The 20,372-nt window shown below is 35.0% G+C and overlaps 1 protein-coding gene across 1 annotated transcript in view; it reads left to right on the forward strand.

Annotated features, from left to right (window-relative positions):
* The window catches only part of LOC136028946 (uncharacterized), a 37,683-nt gene that overhangs the window by 15,548 nt on the left and 1,763 nt on the right, over nt 1-20,372 (forward strand). The window contains exons 5-7 of the mRNA XM_065706937.1: nt 1,751-1,938; nt 4,232-4,420; nt 8,960-9,196. Of these exons, the coding sequence (XP_065563009.1) occupies nt 1,751-1,938; nt 4,232-4,420; nt 8,960-9,196 (614 nt within the window). The remainder of the gene's footprint in view (nt 1-1,750; nt 1,939-4,231; nt 4,421-8,959; nt 9,197-20,372) is intronic.

Below are 20,372 nucleotides of genomic sequence, written 5' to 3' on the forward strand. Positions count from 1 at the left end.
CCCTGTCCTCTAATCTTTATTCTGGAAAAAGCTATTAGAAATGCAAATAGTCCTTATATGCTGGTGTTTGTGTCATATCACAAAGTTGTTTGCTTTGAAAACTAGACCCTATCTCTCCAGGAAAAACATGGTAATATTTCGTTTATTTTCCTAAACATGTTGGAATATAAATGATTTGAGAGAAGCAGATAACTATTAGATTAGAATAAAGCAAATGGCCATTATTATTTATATAAATAAATCTATATATTAAATTTTTCATTGTTTGCTAAGAAGTTCTAACCATAGTGCCAATTCGTTCGTTCCTTTTTACATGTCAGTGTTTATCAAGTTATAGTCTCGTGTTTTTTTCTTTTTTCTTATTTTTGTTGTAAGTACTATTGCCGTCTAGTTGGAATTTTTATTCTAAACTATGATTTCTTGTATAAGTAATACTATTCCATTCTATCAAGCTGGTTAAAATGGTGAGGTCATGAGCTCTTTGAAATATTTGCAAAAACAAGTCATTCGATTCGCCTTTCTTAGTCAAGCGTCATCTATTCTGTCGACAAAGCAGTGTTAACTCAGGTAAATACGTGGCTACATATTACAAAGGAAGTTCAGAAATTTGTTTCAAGTTCAATTTGTTAAGATAAAAATATAATACGCTCTTTATTAATCTGTCTGTTAAATTTAAATTCTCTCTCTCTCTCTCTCTCTCTCTCTCTCTCTCTCTCTCTCTCTTTCTCTTTCTCCTTTTCTCTCTCTCTCTCTCAGTCACTTCGTCTTTTGTTTTCCTTTCTTTAATGTGTTTCACAACTTTAACTCGAATTGATTTTAAGCATCTTAACTATTCTCAGCTAAGATTTAGTGGTGCTGAAGAACCTTTTGAGGATTTAGGTTGAAGGACTGTGCTCAGCAACTGGTCTTGTGGGACGATCCCCCCCCCCAAGTTGAGAAATATGACTACAGCCGTCAATCAATAGCAGAATTTGAAACACTGCGGTCTAATTGTGGTATTCTATGCTCTCGATTTCTTACAAACTGGCTGAAGACGTAAAGGTAGGACTTGGAGAGTGCCCCCTCTCATCATGCGTGACGACTCTAACAATAGTTACATGTAATGCCTTAATAAGGCCAATGATGGCTCTAAGTTTCATAGCGAAATGAATAGCACTGAGCTTCGGACGTCCGTCTGACGTACTGTATTTGACGTTGTTTTATCGGACATTCTGTATTTTTTGGTCGCAACGAGAATGTTATGTTAATACGAGTATTTCCATGTCTAGAATGAAGGTCGAAGAAGGGACAACCCCCCTCACTAGCGGAATAGTTCCTAGTTGCTTTAAGTTTTAATGTTGTTCTTTTATTTTAGTTGAAAAAACATCGTTTTTTTAAATAATTTCTGACCTTTTTGCAAATTGAGCCCGGAATCATTTGTTATCTTTTTCCTGGCTCTGATATGCTGAATCTGATTATTTGATTCTCATTAAGATTTGCTTGATTATTGGGGACGTTTCTAATCCCCTTTCTAAAATTTGGCAAAATTTCTCAGGCTCAAAGCTTTTGGTCAGTAATAAAAACTTAATGGATTTTATATATTATAAAAAACCTCCTTATAATAGATTATTATTTCCTCCTGGATAAGACTTTTGTATGATTCTAGTGTCATATATGATGTGTACATGCGGCCACGTGGTATCATCTCTACGTATCCACGATTTTTATTATGACTGCACTTTCTATCATTTAAACGAGTTTTCGCTTTTAGATATACCTGTAAAGAAGAAGAGAAAAATTTGCACCAATTACCGTTGTCTGACATGTGGTAAAGTCTACCTGGGTATAAATAAACTTGCTAAACATTATTGCCAAAACCCTGATCATGGCACATTCGAACAACATCTGGAGCACATTGCAAAGAACCCTCTATATACACAGGATCTGCCGGCTAATGTGGTATGTATCTTTTTCTGTTAGTTTATATTTGTTTTCAATGAATCATATTTTTATTTCAGTTCATCCGACAAAAAAAAAATGTGATGAAAAGAAGGGAGAGAGAGAAAGAGATACTTCACATAAAAAAAAAACAATCGTTTTTTTTTATATAATCATTTAAGAACGTTTGTAAACGGACGAGCCACGGATTGCTAGCAATCCGTGGCAAATCTGTAGTTCCAAATAAGCTATCTCCTTTAAAACAAAAGTGATTATATCTTCATTTTCTTCATAGTGAAACAATGCAGATTTATTTTCACCCTATGTTCATCTATGTCTGACTCTTAGGGTTAGACTTCCTCCTTTTGGAAAAAAAATGCCCTCCTGTTCTCCCTCCTTTACAAAAAATTTGGGTTTATCCTCCTCTTTGGGTTTAAACAGCAGAAAGCGCTTACACAGCCATGATTTCTCAATAGGACACAAGTAAAACTAGTGACAACAGAGCAAATAGTAGTAAAAATAAACAATTGAAAATAAGATGTATGACATTTCGCTGAAAATATAGCGAAAAGGGGTATAATATGTTAAACAAAGCAGTGTACCGTTTTAAACAAGTATTATACCCGTTTTCACTGTGTTGTCATTTGTTGAAATATGCAAATGAAAAGGCAGTGTTGTCTAAGAAATCATTAGAACAGGGCTTTTTTGTAGCGTGATATCCAGAAATGGTATCTAGAGAGAGTTGAGTTACACTGCACAAGCAACATAACAAGTCCTACACTGGCGGCACTGAACCATATTGGCAGAATATTCAACTTAAATGAATAATTCTTTTGTTAAGTTATTTTTGGCAAGGGTAAAGCAAATTGTCAGTGGTGATTTATACTTACATTGAAGTGCTGACCTTTACTTTAATAATATGAGTTAGCTGCCAAAGTTGCCAAAGCTTCAAGGCACTAGATCTCTTCATCCTTTGTTAAACGTATTTGGCAATGAAAGCAGCCCTATCTACGCTTGGTCAATTTTGGAAATTTGCCTAATAGAATGCCAAAAATACAAAATGTCCTCCTTCTCTCAAACAGATGCTTTTCTTTGATATATTTTCAGACTTGGGTGTGGGAGGGGGGAACAATTTTTCTCGGGCCGTTGGAGGGTCAAAATATATTTAAATAACTAAAATAGCGTTCAAAATGTTACAAAATATATTTACATATATGAATGCAGAAAATACATAGACATTTTCGGTAGACATAGGATATCAGCCACATACTTTTCACCGATTTTGACCACTACTAAGTGCATCCAAAACGATGTATATTAACATAATACATATAAAGAAATTTATTTGTGGAATTAAAGTTGCTGAAACAGGAAAAAAAACAGACTACTAGAATGAAAATCGTATAAAAATGTGAAAAAAAAAATATAAAACTCAAGAGATATTGTAGCCTCACGGGTCTCTCATTTAACCTACTTGAGCTATGCGTTAATGAAAACAAAATTACATCGATATTAAGGATTACATTTAAATTTTTTTATCCAAATAGTTAAGTTAATCAATGTTTTCTTATCATCTACTGCAAATAATAATTTAGCATTTAAAACCGTTGTTTGTGAAATCGGGCAAAGTTACTACACATGTCGTGTAATTTGTTTCAGATAATACATTTCATTGCCTTTCTATTGGCTGTAATGTGTTGTATTATAAATTATTTGGTCTTCTACTTTCTCCCATTGAGTTCGCATTGAGAGTTTAGGGGTGTATTTTATAGCTAGAGGCAGTGGTGTAAATTTTTTTTTTCGTAACTTACCAAAAAGAATGCGAATTTTGTTTTGAAAACCTTTATTTTTTCCTCAAAGGGAGAGGGGGGATACTGCTCGCTTGATTCTCCAAGTTTTATTGCTATTAGAAAATAATAATATCCGTCAATGCAGTGGGGGTTTGGAATATATATTAGGAATAATTTTAATCTGTTGAGAATTTTATTACGAAGAGTAAACTATTAATATAATTTCAATAATATGTACTTATATATACTTAATATATACTATACGGAAACTATAAATATTGACAACCCAGTAGGCTACTGCAAATCCGACAAACATGACCGAGCCCAGGACGAACTGTATGTTCAAAAAGGGGTTTTAGAGTAGAAACATATGGGTTTACACACTTTACAAAAGAGGGGAGAGGTTTGAGGATTGAAGTCCTCCACCCCCTCGCCAGAGATTTGATTTTTTTTTTTTGCGTTTCATAAATACTACATAAAAACTTGAAGAATTTAATGATTTTAGCTAATCATTTCTTTAACAGAAAGGACAACAAGTAGAACCTATCATTCAGATTCCAAAACTATCGTCTAATCGTCAGCCAGTCGAGTCTGAAGAAATCGATTCAGATCCGGTTGTTGAAGCCCTCCGTCCAAAGAGTAGGAAAAGAGGTAGACCCCGTAAAGATGATGGACATCGGAAGATATGTGTACAGAAGCATAATTTAATAACCGTAAGTTTTTTTTCTTGCGAGTAAAGTGTTTTATAATGATTTTCTTCAGTAAAAAACAGTCAACATTGTCTTTCGATATAACGAATTGAAATTTCAATCTAACGTGTAAATTCTTGTTCTCAATTCTGAAAATAATTTAAATAAATTAACTGGATCTACATAAAAAGCCCAAAATTGCATTTAAATTTTGTATTTAACAAAATCACGTAAAATTCAATTTTGTTCGCATTTGTCATAAGATATATTCAATCGCTAAATTGGCTTAAGATTTTTTTCAGTAAAAGTGATAAATTGCCACATCTATTTTTAGCTCTTTGTCGATATTTGCGACATTGCATAATAATTAACCATTTTGTATGTTTGCTTTATTTTATTTATTTTAGTATTTTATCTTACGCCGGTTGCGGGCGAGTAGTTTTCTCTTTCTTTTTATAATTTTAACGCCAAGTCCCTTAGGTATTGCGGTTTAGTAGCTTATCTATTTTTGGGTTAGATATACTGTGTACGTCAGCTTGGGTGTCAAAGAGGGGTGCAAATTCATGAAAATGTAAGGTTGGGGCCAAGGATTTGTTTTCAAATGAAGACATAAGATATTCTTTAAAATCAAAAAGGGGCAATTCAATTTTTTTTTCAAATACCCCAAAAAGGTGTTTTTCAAAATAGGCCCATATTGGCGCCCCTGTATTGCAAAGATTCTGCTGCTTATATTCAGCTACTCTAGAACATGTATTAAGGCTTTAAAAAAGGGTCTAGTTTGCCTAGTAAAAATTCTTATCAACTATTCTATCAGCTTATAAATGAAAAAAAGATACGCTACCATTTATAGATCTTAGATGAAATTATAGAAAAAAAACTGCAAAATATATAATTTACGAAATATTTGAAATGAGAAAACTCATTATTTAATTTGAGGAAAAGATTCTGAGGTCAGTTTGACTATTCGTGAAAATATTTTGAGGCCAGTCGTATCTGAATTTTCAGACTTCTGAAATAATTATTAAACGTCATTTGCTGAGCTACTCTCAAAGTGTAGACTAGGAAGAAAATGTATGTTCAGTTACGCTTCGATCCTTCGGATACTTTACCTTGCTGATCCCCTCTTTTAGGAGCCTAGCAAATGGTTTTTAGAAGTTACCCAAATTGTCAGATAGGACCTTTATCCGTAACAGCGGCGATATTTTTTTTTATAGATATTCGGAAACTTTTGTTCAGAATATAATGATGATACTCTGACCTTTTCATTGTTTAAAAATAATGGCCTAAAAATACACTAGCGATCATTTTCTTATTTTTAGGAAGAAACAATCGCAAATGCTATTTACGGTGTTCCCGCGCCTGTTTTTATTGTCTAAAAAATCTATAAAAAATTTCTAATATAATTACTCAGAACACAGATAGGAAATAAAAATGTGATAACTTGATTGAGTGTTTAACCCTCTGGAATAGCAAGCCGAGGGCAAGCCCCTGGTAGGGTTGGTTAATCCTCTCTAGAAAAGTTGCAGCTGTTGTGAGACTATGCTGAAAATGTACAAATTCTTGTCTTTTATAGGGGCTAGATGCCCTTTGGACTTACCTGATAGTTATGCCATTGAAATATGAGCTATGTCTTGAACAAGTTTCTTAAGTGTTTTCCTTTGACTTCCTCATTAAAAGCTTGAAAAAAAGGATTTTTAGCATCAGTGAAACTTGTACACGACGCTAATATCGAATATGGCCATGGTCTGCTAGTTCGAAGAATAGTCGAGTTTTTCCTGGGTTCTGTTTTCTTCTGTTCGGCTAAAAGTTGTTTTTTGTGACTTTCCACTTATTCTATTATTTTCTAACCGGTAACAGAGCCTGTCATATATAAGAAAGAAAAAACATAAATATTTGAATCCCAAAAAATGGCACTGCCTCTAAACCTTGACAGTAGTTTATTACATGTCTTTCGTAGCACATCCCTATTCTATTCGCTCTTCCTCGCCGCTCTGCCTCCAATACATCACCCAAAACTTTCAAAAAAAAATTTCATGCCACTTCATACCATTTACTATTTCTAAATGATGTTACTATCCCTATCCTCGTTTATGTAAATTGTCTTGATGGACTTTGTCCTAATGAACACGGCAAATACAATAAGAGATAATTGTATCAAAGGGGAAGGTAAAACTCTCCTAGATTTACATTTTCTACATGATTTGAGTTCTTAAATAAAATTTTAGCAAAATAGAATGAATTTTTGGAGGTTTGAGAGTTCAGGGTGCAATAATAGGTCAGGAAACTATCTAAAGCAGACTAAGTTACCTTGAATAGGAATAAATTTCGATGAAGTTGGCATGTTGGGTAACGAGATTAATCAAGTGGATAGCTTTACTTATAAAGATGGTGGATGCGGTGAAGATCTAGAAAGTAGAATAGCCAAGGTTCTACGAACCAAGACTTAAATATTGGAAGCTATGGTAATGACAGTGGTCTTGTTGGATCTGAAACGCAGGTGTTTCAGACAGCAGAGAAAGATTTGTTGGATTTTGTCAGAGAAATTATCTACGGATAGTTTTAGGTGCCTTTTTTTTCTGACTGTTTGTCAAACAACAAGCTGTAGGAAAAATGGGATTCTTTCTTACTTTCTAGTGCTGTAATGAAAGAAAGGTTAAGATGGCTAGGAAACGTTTTACGGATGACAGATTACCCAAGATATTCTTTTTGGTCATCCCTCTGGGGTCAAACAAAAAGTAGGTCCGCGAATGTGTTGAGGAGAGGCCGTAAGAAAGGATAGGATATTAACACTTCTTTGGATGGAGTAAAGAGTAAAGTTTTGAGTAGATTGGGGTAGAGGATAAAATTGCGTAGCTGTGTTTGCCTCATGCAGCTTGCTGTTGCACTGAGAGGATACTAGTAGTAGTAGTAGTAGTAGTAGTAGCTACCGCAAAAGAAAAATTCTACCAAAATAAAAAACTTACTCGACCTGGAATCAAACCTGAAATAACTGTTCTTTTTTACCATTCATAGGCCCGAACGAAAAGCAGGTCGTCCCCGAAGGAAGTGAAAAGAGATTGTAAGGGAGAGTTAAAGGAAAGTGGAACTTCTTAGGAGGAGATAAATGGTAAAGCTTTGAAAAGATTAGGGGTAGAAGAGGACCATGCACAGCTTTGCTGGTCTTAGGTGGCTTGGTGCTGTAGTGAATTGACAGTAATTGCAGTAGCTACTGGAAAAAGAAAAATATAACAAAATAAAAAAAAATCTATTCTACCGGGATCGAACATGAAACCTATCATGTCAAGGCAAATGGCGTAACCTTTACGCTAGAGAACCTTATAAATATGCCTTAGCATAGATCATTTAGTTGCAACAATGCTCAAATTCGCCTCCCCCCTCCAACATGACGATATGTAACTAAAAAATGAACCAATATTTTATCCAGCGTGAATACCCTTGATACTATGGAATAATTAAGAACCCCTGGCTCTCATAGAAGCTTAATTATACCAAGTCACAGACGAAGTTAGACATACAGGCTCTCTCATAAAAGTTTAATCATATCCAATTCACTGACTGACAGACGAACTTAAACAAATCCTATACAGGGTTTGACACAGGGTTTGTACAGGGTTAAACAGATACACCTTTTCTAAGCAGTTAATTTTCTATTTTCACATTTCTGTCTACCTTTTGTGTGGTTATTTCGTTTTTATTCTTTTTGTGGCTTTATGATGGGCTTTTATTTGAACATTTTCAAATGTTCGATTTAAGTTGCTCTTTGGTCTTGTTGCGAGCAATTTGGTTATTATTATTATTATTTTTTTTTGGCAAGTAAGCGGTGTCTCTCGAGCAACTGTTTTCGCTTGTCTTGTGCAACATTTTCATATTTTTTAAGTTACTTCATTTTAAGGCTCTTTCTGAGGTTCTTGAAAACCCGCTCAATTTTTGCGATGAGTGTCAGATCTCAGGCATTTTTTCCATAATGCATCGTAAGATGGTGGCATCTTTTAGATGGCTTAATTGCACTGAGAGGATTAGAGAATTATATCTGGGGAAAGGGAAACGAAAAGTTTTGATATAAATCTATTTTAGATGCTGTATTTTTCTGTAAGGGGGGGGGGGAACCGTTAAGTTACTAATTTTGTCCATTTTGAATTGAATCACTGTTGCAACATTTTTTACAATTGAATAATTTGATTTTTTTTTTTCTTGGCAAGTAAGCGGTGTCTGTTGAACAACTATTTTCAATTGTCTTGTGCTACATTTTATATTTTTTTAAATTACTTTCTTTTTAAGGCTCTTTAAGGTTCTTGAAAATTTGATCAAATTTTGCGATGAGTATAAGATCTTAGGCATTTTTTTTTTTTTTCATAATGTATCGTAAGATGGTGGCACCTCTTAGATGGCTTAATTACATTGAGAGGGAATTATATTAGGGTAAAAGGAAAACAAAAAGTTTTAATACGAATTTATTTTTGATGAAGCATTTTTCTGTAAGGGGGGCAACCGTTAAGTTACTAATTTTGTCTATTTTGAATTTAATCACAATTGTAACATATTTTAAATTACTTTCTTTTTAAGGCAGCTGCTCCACTCACTACTTTTGACACCTATATGACTCTAATCCCTCGTCTTGTCGAAATTGAACCATTTCAGCATCTTGTGTCTTGTGCAAAGGCGAAGAGACTTTTAGAAAGTCAGAGTGGAAGTGTTGTGCCATTTGTATTGGTTGAAGTTGAAAAACTCCTTAAAGACCTGAGGGATTTCCTGGATTCCTTACTAAGCGACGAAGAACTTCCGGACCATGAAAGAATAAAGGTACTGATATTTTTTATTTATTTAGAGAGACAAAGAAATTTTCTCATAGATGGCCTTGAAAATGTTCACAACTTTTGGATATATCTTATTCTCTATTAAGAAAAGGAGAACTGCTAGAAAAAAAAAGTAAATTCAGTTTCTCATTGTTTGGTTGAAAATCCGTATATATATATATATATATATATATATATATATATATATATATATATATATATATATATATATATATATATATATATATTTATATTTATATATATAAATAAATTTAAAAGAATATTTAATAAAAAAAAAATTACCCGTGATAAAATATGGAGAAGAGATACTGAAAGATATATCTATTCAAATACTGAATAGATTCTGAAAGGTGATATGGGCCTGTTTTTTTTTTAAAGCTACGTAGGTATATTTTAATGCTTAGATTCTGGTTGAAGTTAACTAAGAGTAATGAAGATAGACTTGTAAGAGCGGCATATGATCAGATGTTGCAAAGGTGTTTAAAAATCTCAAGGCCATCCCAAATTAAATCATTACTTGAAAAAGTAGGAAGGCCTTACTTATGGAATAATGGTCTTTGTTCTAGTGATATACCAACATATTTAGAAAGCCTGGAACGATTTATATTAGACAGTCAGGAAATTCAGCATTGACAAGGGCTGGTTTTAGATTCTACAACTCTACAACATTAAAATCAGGCAAAACCTAGTTTTGGAGAGGAGGTTTATTTTAAATTCAATTTACCGGCTATGATTCTACGGCGTTGGATTCAGCTTAGGGCGAATTGTCTTCCAATCCAGAACAGGCAAAAAACGGCAAAAAAAAAAAAATGATAGTTGGTATTGATAGGCGGTATGTTTGTCCCCTTTGTTAACATTAGGATGAAGACTTGGATCGTTTTCCCCGAAAATGCCTGGTGCTCTTTGATTTACGGGAAAATTATATGCATGGGATTAATTTGATGCTTCCGGGTATTCTGCAAAATAGTAACCCAGCCACAATTTTTCGAGTGGGAGTGTATATAGGTCAATCCTTAGTAAGGAGAAAAAGTTTATATGATTAATTTCTTTTGTTGTTAGATTAGGTATTTCCGCGTTGTATTCTGTTTCTGCGCGTGTTTGTAATTTGTTTTGTTGTTTAATTTTCTTGCTTGTTTGTTATTTATTTATATTTTCGTGGGTGTATGACCCATGGGCTTTTAAAATACACTTATCTATCTATCTTTCTATAAAGTAGCTCTTGGACTCCATTTCCTCAAGAGAACAAAAAGATAAACCGAAAAACAACTGCTTCAAAGTTACTGCTCCATTCATGTTAAACACAATTCAAATACTTTTTCCTTGTATAAATAAATGTTCTTCTCGTCATATGTTCTCGTCAAATGTTCTTCTCGTCGTTGTATAAATGAATGTTCTTTTCGTCAATTATGGTCAAGCTGATAATACTGTTTGTACTTTAAATCAAATGAGAAATCATAAATTTAATGGGGAATTGAAGAGGAGCGTTAAGGGAGAAGTTTAGTGGTATTGAATTTAGGGAAAACTTTGAAATTTCAAGTGACAACCACAATAAAAATTTTATGTTTGAATTCTCCTTAGCAAATAAAGTAGAGTTTTCTAATAATGATTACAAAAAACTTTGACTGACTTCAGTTTGAATAAATTTGAAGTTGTCTTAAAGACTTGGATATAAAATCTTCTTTAAATTTACCGTATTTCTGAGCCGACATATCTGATAATCTAGATAGTTATAGTTGATTTAAGTGCTGGAAAAGGCCTTAATTTTGATTTTATTTATTTTGTTATTTAATTCTGTTTATTTTCTTTTATGTCATTTTCTTTAATTTTACTTCTTTTCCCAGGTGGTATTTTCCTTAGATACTTTTTCCATGTAGTAAATAGTCTTTTTTATTATTACAAAGGAAAAAATCAACTACAATAATCTAAAGTCACAACTAGTCTAAGTATTTTTTTTTATCAAACAGTTCGTGGTAACGAACTGTAGTAAGGAGCAACCCGGCTCAATAGTAACCGAAACTCTAAAAAATAGAATTTTGATGCCAATAGTCACATAAAAAAAATTGCATTTTAATGCTGATTTTAAATATTTAAGTTTAATCAAGTTTAGTTACGAGCCTGGCAAATTTGCCCTCTTTTAGAAAATAGGGGGAAACATCCCTAAAAGTCATAGAATCTTAACAAAAATCACACCATCAGATTCAGTGTATCAGAGAACCCTACTGTACAAGTTCCAAGCTCCAATCTACAAAAATGTGGAATTTTGTATTTTTTTTGCTAGAAGGCAAATCAGGGATTCGTGTTTTTTTTTTGTTTTTTTTTTTTTGGGTGATCGTATCGACCCAGTGGTCCTAGAATTTTGCTCATTCGAACGGAAATGAAAAGTTCTAGTGCCCTTTTTAAGTGACCAAAAAATTGTAGGGCACGTAGGCCCCCTCCCACGCTATTTTTTTCCCAAAGTCGTCGGATCAAAATTCTGAGATAGCCATTTTATTCAGCATAGTCAAAAAACCTTATTACTATGTCTTTAGGGACGACTTACTCCCCCACAGCCCCCGTGGGAGGGGCTGCAAGTTACAAACTTTGACCAATGTTTGCATATAGTAATGGTTATTGGGAAGTGTACAGACGTTTTCAAGGGGATTTTTTGGTTGGGAGGAGGGATTGAGAAGAGGGGGTTATGTGGGGGAAACTTTTCATGGAGGAATTTTTCATGGGGGAAGAAGATTTCCATGAAGGGGGCGCAGCATTTGCTAGCATAATTTAAAAAACAATGAAAAAATAAATATGAAAAAAAATTTCCAACTGAAAGTGAGGAGTAGTATTAAAACTTAAAACGAACAGAAAATATTACGCAGATAAGGTACAATATAAGGTGCAAAACGTATTGAACATGCAGAATCCTACGAAACAACATGAATTTATTCAAAAGCTCGGGTGTGCGGACAATGTAAAACACATGACGGCTCGCAGGGATAGGCTTGTCGTGCATATGTCAGATGAAGAGTCCGCTATAGTAGCTGTCGCAGCGATACCTAGTTCACTGAAAATCCGCGCTAAAGTAATTAAATCAGAACATTTTGGCATTGTTAAAATGGATACTGAATTCGATGTTTCTCAAATCCCAGGCCTTGTTGATAGTGTTAGAGGTGCTAGACGTGTTGGAAACTCTCGAATGGTTCAGCTGAAATTCATGTCAAAAGAAGCTTTGGACCTGACAATTAAGTACGATGTCAAAATAGAGTGCTGTTTGTTTCGAGTTACCATGCTCATTGAAATGCCTAAACAGTGCCATAACTGCCAAGGTTTTGGTCACTTAGCACATGACTGTACCGGCCTAATCAAGTGCAGTAAGTGTGCAGGAAATCATAGTATCCGTGATCAGGTGTGCTTGGCGCAAACCATCAGGTGCACTAACTGTGGGGGGAACCACCAGAGTAATAGCCTAACATGCGCTGAACTTAAAAGGCATATTTCAGTCCAGGAGCTAGCGAGAAGAGTTCGTGATCAGTGAACCCCAATTGAGGAGTAGCATAGTGTCTGTATTTTACCAGAATATCAACGGTGCCCGCGAAAAATTAAGGTCTCTTGAGCACTTGCTTATACTTATGATATTGTGTGCTTTACTGAACATCTTACAAATGCTGATAATGTGTCAATTCTGGAGGTATCCACAGAACACACGTTTTTTTTGTGGTTCCTGCTAAGGCGACATCAGGTCGTCCGTCTAGTGGTCTCGTAATTGCAGTTGGTAAAAAGTTCAATAGTAGTTATTTTGAATCCTTTGATTTTTACGTGTCAGTTGATCTAGGTTACCTTGTTTTAGGTTGTGTCTATATGCCCACAAATTACCGAAATGAGGCGCCTAGTCGTAAATATGCATCAGCATGCGCATCTTTGTCTAAGACACTTCACAAAATTACGGTAGCTATTAAGCCACTCCTAATTTGTGGTGACTTTAACACAGATCTTAAAGATGATTCTGCCCCTTTTTTGCAATTGTTACTACCATCACTCCCAAGTGGTGTTTCGGTAATCACAAAGTCAAAACCTTTTTCTTATGTGCATAATTCTGGATCTACTTCTGACTTAAATTTCGTTTTAACAAATCTTCCTGAATTATAGCGCGCAACTGTTGAAGTTTCTAGTGATATATTAATAAGTGACCACCTGAGTTTGAAGTTTCGTATAGATCTGCCTTTTCAATTGAATAATCAAACGCCTAATTGGTTTGTGAGAAGCCAATGGGATTATATAAATATCCCGGTTTACCAACGTAGTCTTGATTTTATGCTTTCTAAAATTAAAATGCCGTTCCACCTATTATCAACAAATAAAAAGGTAATAATTTTGATCTAGATTTTTACCTAGCTGAAATCATGCATTCGCTGAAATTTCTTCTGCTTCCGCGGTACCTTGTACAATCATTCGTGCTGGGATCCGAAAGAAAGGATGGAGTCAAGATGAGGAGTTGCAATAAGCTAAACTCCGTCATAAGCTTTGTTTCAGAATTTGGGTTGACCTTGATCGCCCCAGGACCGGATATATTTTTCGTATTGTTAAGTCTACTAAGATTGAATATAGGAAGGCTATCCGCCGATGGAAGCAGAGGCAAGTTTCTAGCCTATCAAATGATATCCGTAATAATCCCCAACAGCTTTGGAAATATGTATCTAAATTTATTTCTTCGCCTTCTGCACAGCCTAATCCAATTAATATATTGTCATGGGAAAAACATTTTTCTTCTTTACTTTCTGATGATCCCCCACCATTGGATATTAGGTTTCGAGAAATCCTAGAAAACCATCTTTCAGAACTTGACCACACTCTTAATCTGTTTACAATCACTCCATCACGAATTGAGGCTCTGATTCGGTTTCTGATGGTCAGCGCCAGGGTCTGATGGTCTTCAGCCCGAACATTTGATTCATGGAACCCCTAAACTATTTGAACACCTTGCAATATCGTTTCAGGCATTGGTTGCTCAACAATATGTACCGGATGCATTGTGTGAAGGTATAGTAACGTGTGTCCAAAGGAAAAATAAACATCCAAAATCTTGTGATTCATACAGACCAATTACAGTATGCTCAGTTTTAGGAAAACTATTTGAAAAGATATTATATAGAGAAATTAGTCATAAGTGTGACCACGGGGACCAACAGTTTGGGTTTCGTGAAGGTCTTGGTGTCCAAAATGCCCACGCAGCTTTTCTTGCGATTTTGAACGTCATAAGCATTCGAAAAGGAATCTTTACGTTTGTGCTATTGACATATTTAAAGCCTTTGATTAGATTCTAAATTCCCAAGGGATTTTATCTCTACTAAGAAGTGGTGTGGCCCCTTCATTTGTGCATGTCTGTGGACATGGTATCGAAAAGCTTCAATTCGAGTGCGAGTAGGAGGCCATGTGAGTAACCGTATTAATGTTCGTCGTGCAGTAAAACAAGGTTCAGTGCTAAGCCCTGTGATTTTTAATGATGCTATTCGTTCGGCTATACGCCATTTACCGCCATATCTAATTGAGCCATATGTTGATGCAAGTCATTTGTCATATGCAGATGATATTCTTCTTCTGTCTGATGACCTCCAAGAATTACAGAAGGCTGTAGATAGTGTTTGCACTGCCTTGAACGGAATCGGACTTTCAGTTGCCATTTCTAAAACAGAATTTCTTGTTTTCGGTTCGGGTTCCCAACAATCCCCAAATGCGCATATTCAAGTTGGTCCCGTTACTGTATTTGCATCTTCTCAATGCATCACTCAAGTATCTTGGTCTCCCATTTGGGAGCTCTATTAAAGCTACTAGAACTACTACTACTACTACTAATAACTCACTGCAGCACCAAGCCGCCTGAGGCCAACACAGCTACGCACGCTCCTCCTCCAACCTAATCTATTTAAAGCTTCCCTCTTTACACCCTCCCAGGAAGTTCCCATTTCCTTTAAATCTTTATTTATGACATCCTCCCAACCCAGACAAGGACGACCTGCTTTCCGTGTAGCCCCAGACGGTTGGCCAAAAAGGACAATCTTTGGTAATCTGTCATCCTTCATCCGTAGAACGTGACCTAGCCATCTCAACCTTTCTTTCATTATAGCCCCAGAAAGCGGGATTAAACCACACTTTTCGTACAACCTACTGTTTGAAATACGGTCAGTCAGCCGGGTACCCAGAACAATCCGTAGGCAATTTCTCTGGAAAACATCTAGTAAATTTTCATATGCTTTTCGGAGTGCCCATTCTTCAGAGCCATATTTGACCACTGTCATCACAGTAGCTTCCAGTATTCTAATCTTGGTTTGTAGGCTTATCTTTCTATTCTTCCAAACTTTTTTTAACTGTGAAAAAACACCTTGAACTTTAGCTATTCTACTTTTAACATCTTCATTGCTCCCACCATCTTTACTAATACTACCAAGGTAACTGAAGCTCCCAACCTGATCAATCTTTTCGTTACCTAATGTCACCTGTTCATCTTCACTTATTCCTAGCCTTAGTGACTTAGTCTTCTTAACATTAATTTTCAAGAACACTTATTATAAACTCGCTGAAGGAGAGATTTGCATCTCTTGCTTCACTCAAGTATTTTGGTCTCCCATTTGGGAGCTCTATTAAAGCTACTAGAACACTTATTATAAACTCGCTGAAGCAGAAACTGAAAAAATCCTATGGGTTGCTTGCTAGGATAAAAGGCCAATTTGATAAACGAACACTGGGTCGGCTATATAATTGTGTTGCGGAGCAACACTACTGCTTTCGTAGTTTTTTTTTGTTTTTTTTCACCGTGATCAGCGACCTGTAGCTCCGAAGTGGTAAGAGTTAAAAATTTGAGATTTTTCAGAGGGAAGGGAAACGGGAAACAGAGTAAAAAAGTTCCAGAGAAGTTCCTAAAATTTCTAACAGTTTTCCATAAAAAAAAATAAAACCGTTTTTTTCTTAGAAACTCTGCGTTCGATGTTTGGCGTCAAGTTAAGACGACCCTAGCTTCGGAAATAAACTTGTTAGAAATACAGTTATGCTGAACCCATGTAGAACTTTCATTTGTCTCTTCGAGAACCGGAGCACAAAATTCCGTAGCTCTTACAGATTTCCCGGAAATAATTCCGGAAAAGTCCATCTCGTTCCGATTTTTTTTTGGAATTTTCTCAAATTTTCGATTTTGATGTTTCTTATATTTTTATCGAGTAGTGCTATGAAAAGTATGCAAGAAGTAAAATGTTCTATATACCAAGTTGCTTCGTTCTCTAAGAAATAATTTCCGAAGTTTCGACGTTCTAGAGGTAACTTCTGTTCTGGACCAGCTAGAATTTTTTTTTCCAACGCGGTTCGACAGGTCTCGATCTCCTAACAACTGGAGCTTACAATAGTTTCTCCGAAATAAAATTCCTTCTTAGGGTTTTTCTATTTGGAAGTTTTGTCATGCCCTCGGGGCAATTTAAATTTTTTGGTGAATTTGGTTTGTTTTATATTTTCCTAGCTTAGACCATCAAAAGTTAAGCAGAAAACTATAAGACGTTATTTCCGTATCTCTTTCAGATTTCCCGGAAATAATTCCCGAAATATGCGTCTCGAAACATAATACTTCGAATTGGCGTCAAGTTAAGACGGCCCTAGTTTCGGAAGTAAACGTTTTAGAGATAAAATAATTATGAACTCATATAGAACTTTTATTGATGTTTTCGAGAACTGAAGCATGAAATTCCGTAGCTCTTACAGATTTCCCGGAAATAATTCCGGAAAAGTCAATCTCGTTCCGATTTTTTGAAATTTTCTTAAATTTTCGATTTTGATGTCTATTTTATTTTTATCGAGTAGTGCTATGAAAGTTATGCATGAAGAAGTGAAGTGTTCTTTATACCAAGTTGCATCTTTCTCTTAGAAATAATTTCCGAAGTTTTTCTCGTTTATTTCTGGACCAGCTAAACATTTTACCAAACTCAGTTTAGTAGGAGCTCGAAATAAAATCATATCAAAGATGCTTCAAGATAACAATCGAAGCCGCATTAGAAAAATGTCCTCTGAAGGACATAATGGAGACTGTTGCTCCGCAACTGTGTCCCGTAGGGCACAGTTGCACGTGTTGCTCCGCAACTGTGCCCTAAGGAACAGGGCACAGTTGCTGCAACACTTCCCGTTGCACAGGCAACGGAGGTCTAGTTCATTTTTTGCACCACATGTATTTTTCCTAATACCAGTGTGGCGATCATTTTCTCAAAGTGAGCGTAAACAGATCCGTTCAGCATTTTTTCGGTTTTTCAAATATTTTCTATGTATACTCATTTGGATACGAAACAGTTACATTTCTAGGCGCTATGCAGTGTTTGAAATATTTGAAAAAATAGATATCCTCGCCACCAAATTCCGAGAGCGTTGCGACAGAATTGTTGATTTTCCTATTGCGTGCATTCTGAACTAAATATATATCACTAGTGTTCGACCTATAGTTCATGTTTATCTCTTTTTGTGTTGTTACGTGAGTGTTTTTTTTTGCTTTTCTTTTTTCTCATTAACTCTTCTATAATGCATTTTTTGTACAGAGAATGTCAATAAATTATTATTATTATAAGGGACTCACCTCCTCCTAATACCTCACTCTTTACGCTAAAGCATTTTTAGTAATTTCAACTATTTATTCTACGGCCTTTGTGATTCATGGGACAAAATTTAAGCTTTAGTGTAAAGTGCGAGGTATTGACGAGTGGGCGAACCCTCTCAAATACGTAATAAAAACATACGAACATAGAAGTTTGTTACGTAAGCTAATTCGTAAGTTACGTACATCTTTTACTAATGAAAACGTTCGTAAAAAACTAGAAGTTCTAGTTGCCTTTTTAAGTACCCAAAAAATTGGAGGGCAACTGGGTCTCCTCTCCCCTCCTTTTTTTCAAAATCATTCGATCAAAACTATGGTAAGCCATTGAGCCAAATAAATAAATATGCAAATTTCGCTTTAATTATTCATCTGCGGAGAGCCAAAATCAAAACATGGATTAACTAAAAAAAACGTTTAGAATTTAAATAAAAAAAAAAAGTTTTTTTTAACTGAAAGTAAGGAGCGACATTAAAACTTAAAACGAACAGACCCCATATATGAAAGAGACTGTTCCCTGTTCATCACCCTGTTCTTTACGCTAAAGTTTTTACTGATTTAAAAAGTAGAGTTGAGAGAAAGAGTCAAACTTTAGCGCAAAGAGCGAGGCGCTAAAGAGGGAACAGCCCCTTTCATATACGGGGTAATTTCTGTTCGTTTTAAGTTTGAATATCGCTCCTTACTTTCAAAAAAGCCCTTGTGTTTGGTTGTTGCCTCTGAATTATTTGTCTTTACTGTTTTTATTGTTTGGTAAATGACGACTTATACCTATTGACGACATGACTGCCTGTCCATGGATTATTCTTTATGGTTGATTGTGTATGGCTATGCTGTTTGACCTATGTGATTGTATGGATGAGTAGGGTTAAGGCCTCATTCAAGTGCTGGTCTATATTAGTCACTAATTTTGGAAAACAGTCTTCCTTTTCTCCTTCTGTCTTCCTTTTTCTTTTTTTTTAATGTGTTTGTGCTGTTGCATTGGTGATTTCTCTTTTCGTTATATAATAACAACACTTAAGAATATAAGACAACATCTTCCAGAAAATATATCGTAAGTTTTTACGATCAACAACTTCCTAGAAGTGTTCTTCGTGGATATGTTCTATTTATCGAGAGAAAAAAAGATTTTAACGGCGAGTCTGTTTTGACGAATTAGAGGTATCTTCAAGTTTGAAAATAAAAGAATTCGAATAGAGTGCCGACGCCAATGGGACGGGAGACCCCTACAAAATTCAGATGTTTCCTCCATCATTGTCTTTATATTTAGATGCTAAAGAGGCATATTTTGTCTTTAAATATTTTTCAAAAATAACTAAATCAAAATTAAGGGATATTTGAAATTTACAAGCTAGTTAGACTGGTTAAAACCTCTTAAATGGCAGAATGTCTACTGTAACATTTTTGTCTTTTAGCTCTTTGACTGGAGCATATATTCTTAGCATTTTCAAGATAAATTGGATGCCCTGTATATACAATGGCAGTGTTTTAATGGCAATGAGTGTTTATCGAAATTTGTCATCTATTTAATTATCTAACTCTTTAAGTACAGGTTCGTATTTTCGGACTTTCTGTTCTAAAATCGGGAAAACTTTAATTTAACTCTAGGTTCTCAAAAATGCTATGAGAAAAGTATTGCTATATTTTTGTAACACTTTAGTTGTAAAATTCAAAGATTTTACTTTCTTTTTAAAGCATTTTGTTGAGATGAAAAATTAAGTTTTTATCAGGCAATTTGGATTTTTTTTTAACACCACAGCATCTCTACACTGCCAGGTTAATTGATGAAAGAGAAGCAATAGATTGGGAAAGAACAACAAGAAAAGCGACAAAAATTCTCTATCTAAAGAGAAGCAACAGAATGGAAGAGAAGCAAGAACAACAAGAGAAGCGACAAGAATTCTCTTTCTAAAGAGAAGCAACAGATTGGAAGAGAAGCAACAAAGCGCAACAAGAGATGCTCAGAGAATCTTTTTCGGAGTTTATAAAATTATTCTTCGTTCCCTGTGCGAAACCAGCATTATCCCCTGCTATTGCCCGCTACCTGGGGGCGCTTTTCTTTTCTTTTTTTTTTAGCATTTCACAAGATTGAATATTTTTTCTTCTATTACAGTTTGTATTTGTGTATATATTTTAATTCCTGGGTGATTCTGTAACTTCAAAAATAAATTTAGCTAATTTTATAGCCAGGGCCAGATAAAGGGCGATTGGGCCCAATCGGGTCCCGTGTTTCGACTTTGAAATTTAAAGCAATTTTTTACGATGAATTATGAATTATTCAAACAATTAAAAATATTTTTACTTTAAATTCGCATTGATGGATGAGATTTATTTATTTTTTCGTTATTATATAATATGTACTTTTTAATAGAGAAAACTCATACCCGTAAAAGTTCATATTGAATTTATAGAATTGAATCGGGATATACCTATATTAGAGATATTTTGCACTACGTACAAGTTTAAGTACTTAAACTACTAGGTAGGCATGCTTTATTCAAATATTTAATTTATAGAGAGGAACTGGAAAAAATAAAATCGGGCCCCACATCTGTTCGCTCCGGGCCTGTTTACA

The sequence above is a fragment of the Artemia franciscana genome, chromosome 7 (assembly GCF_032884065.1).
Source record: "Artemia franciscana chromosome 7, ASM3288406v1, whole genome shotgun sequence".
NCBI classification, from domain to species: Eukaryota; Metazoa; Arthropoda; class Branchiopoda; order Anostraca; family Artemiidae; genus Artemia; species Artemia franciscana.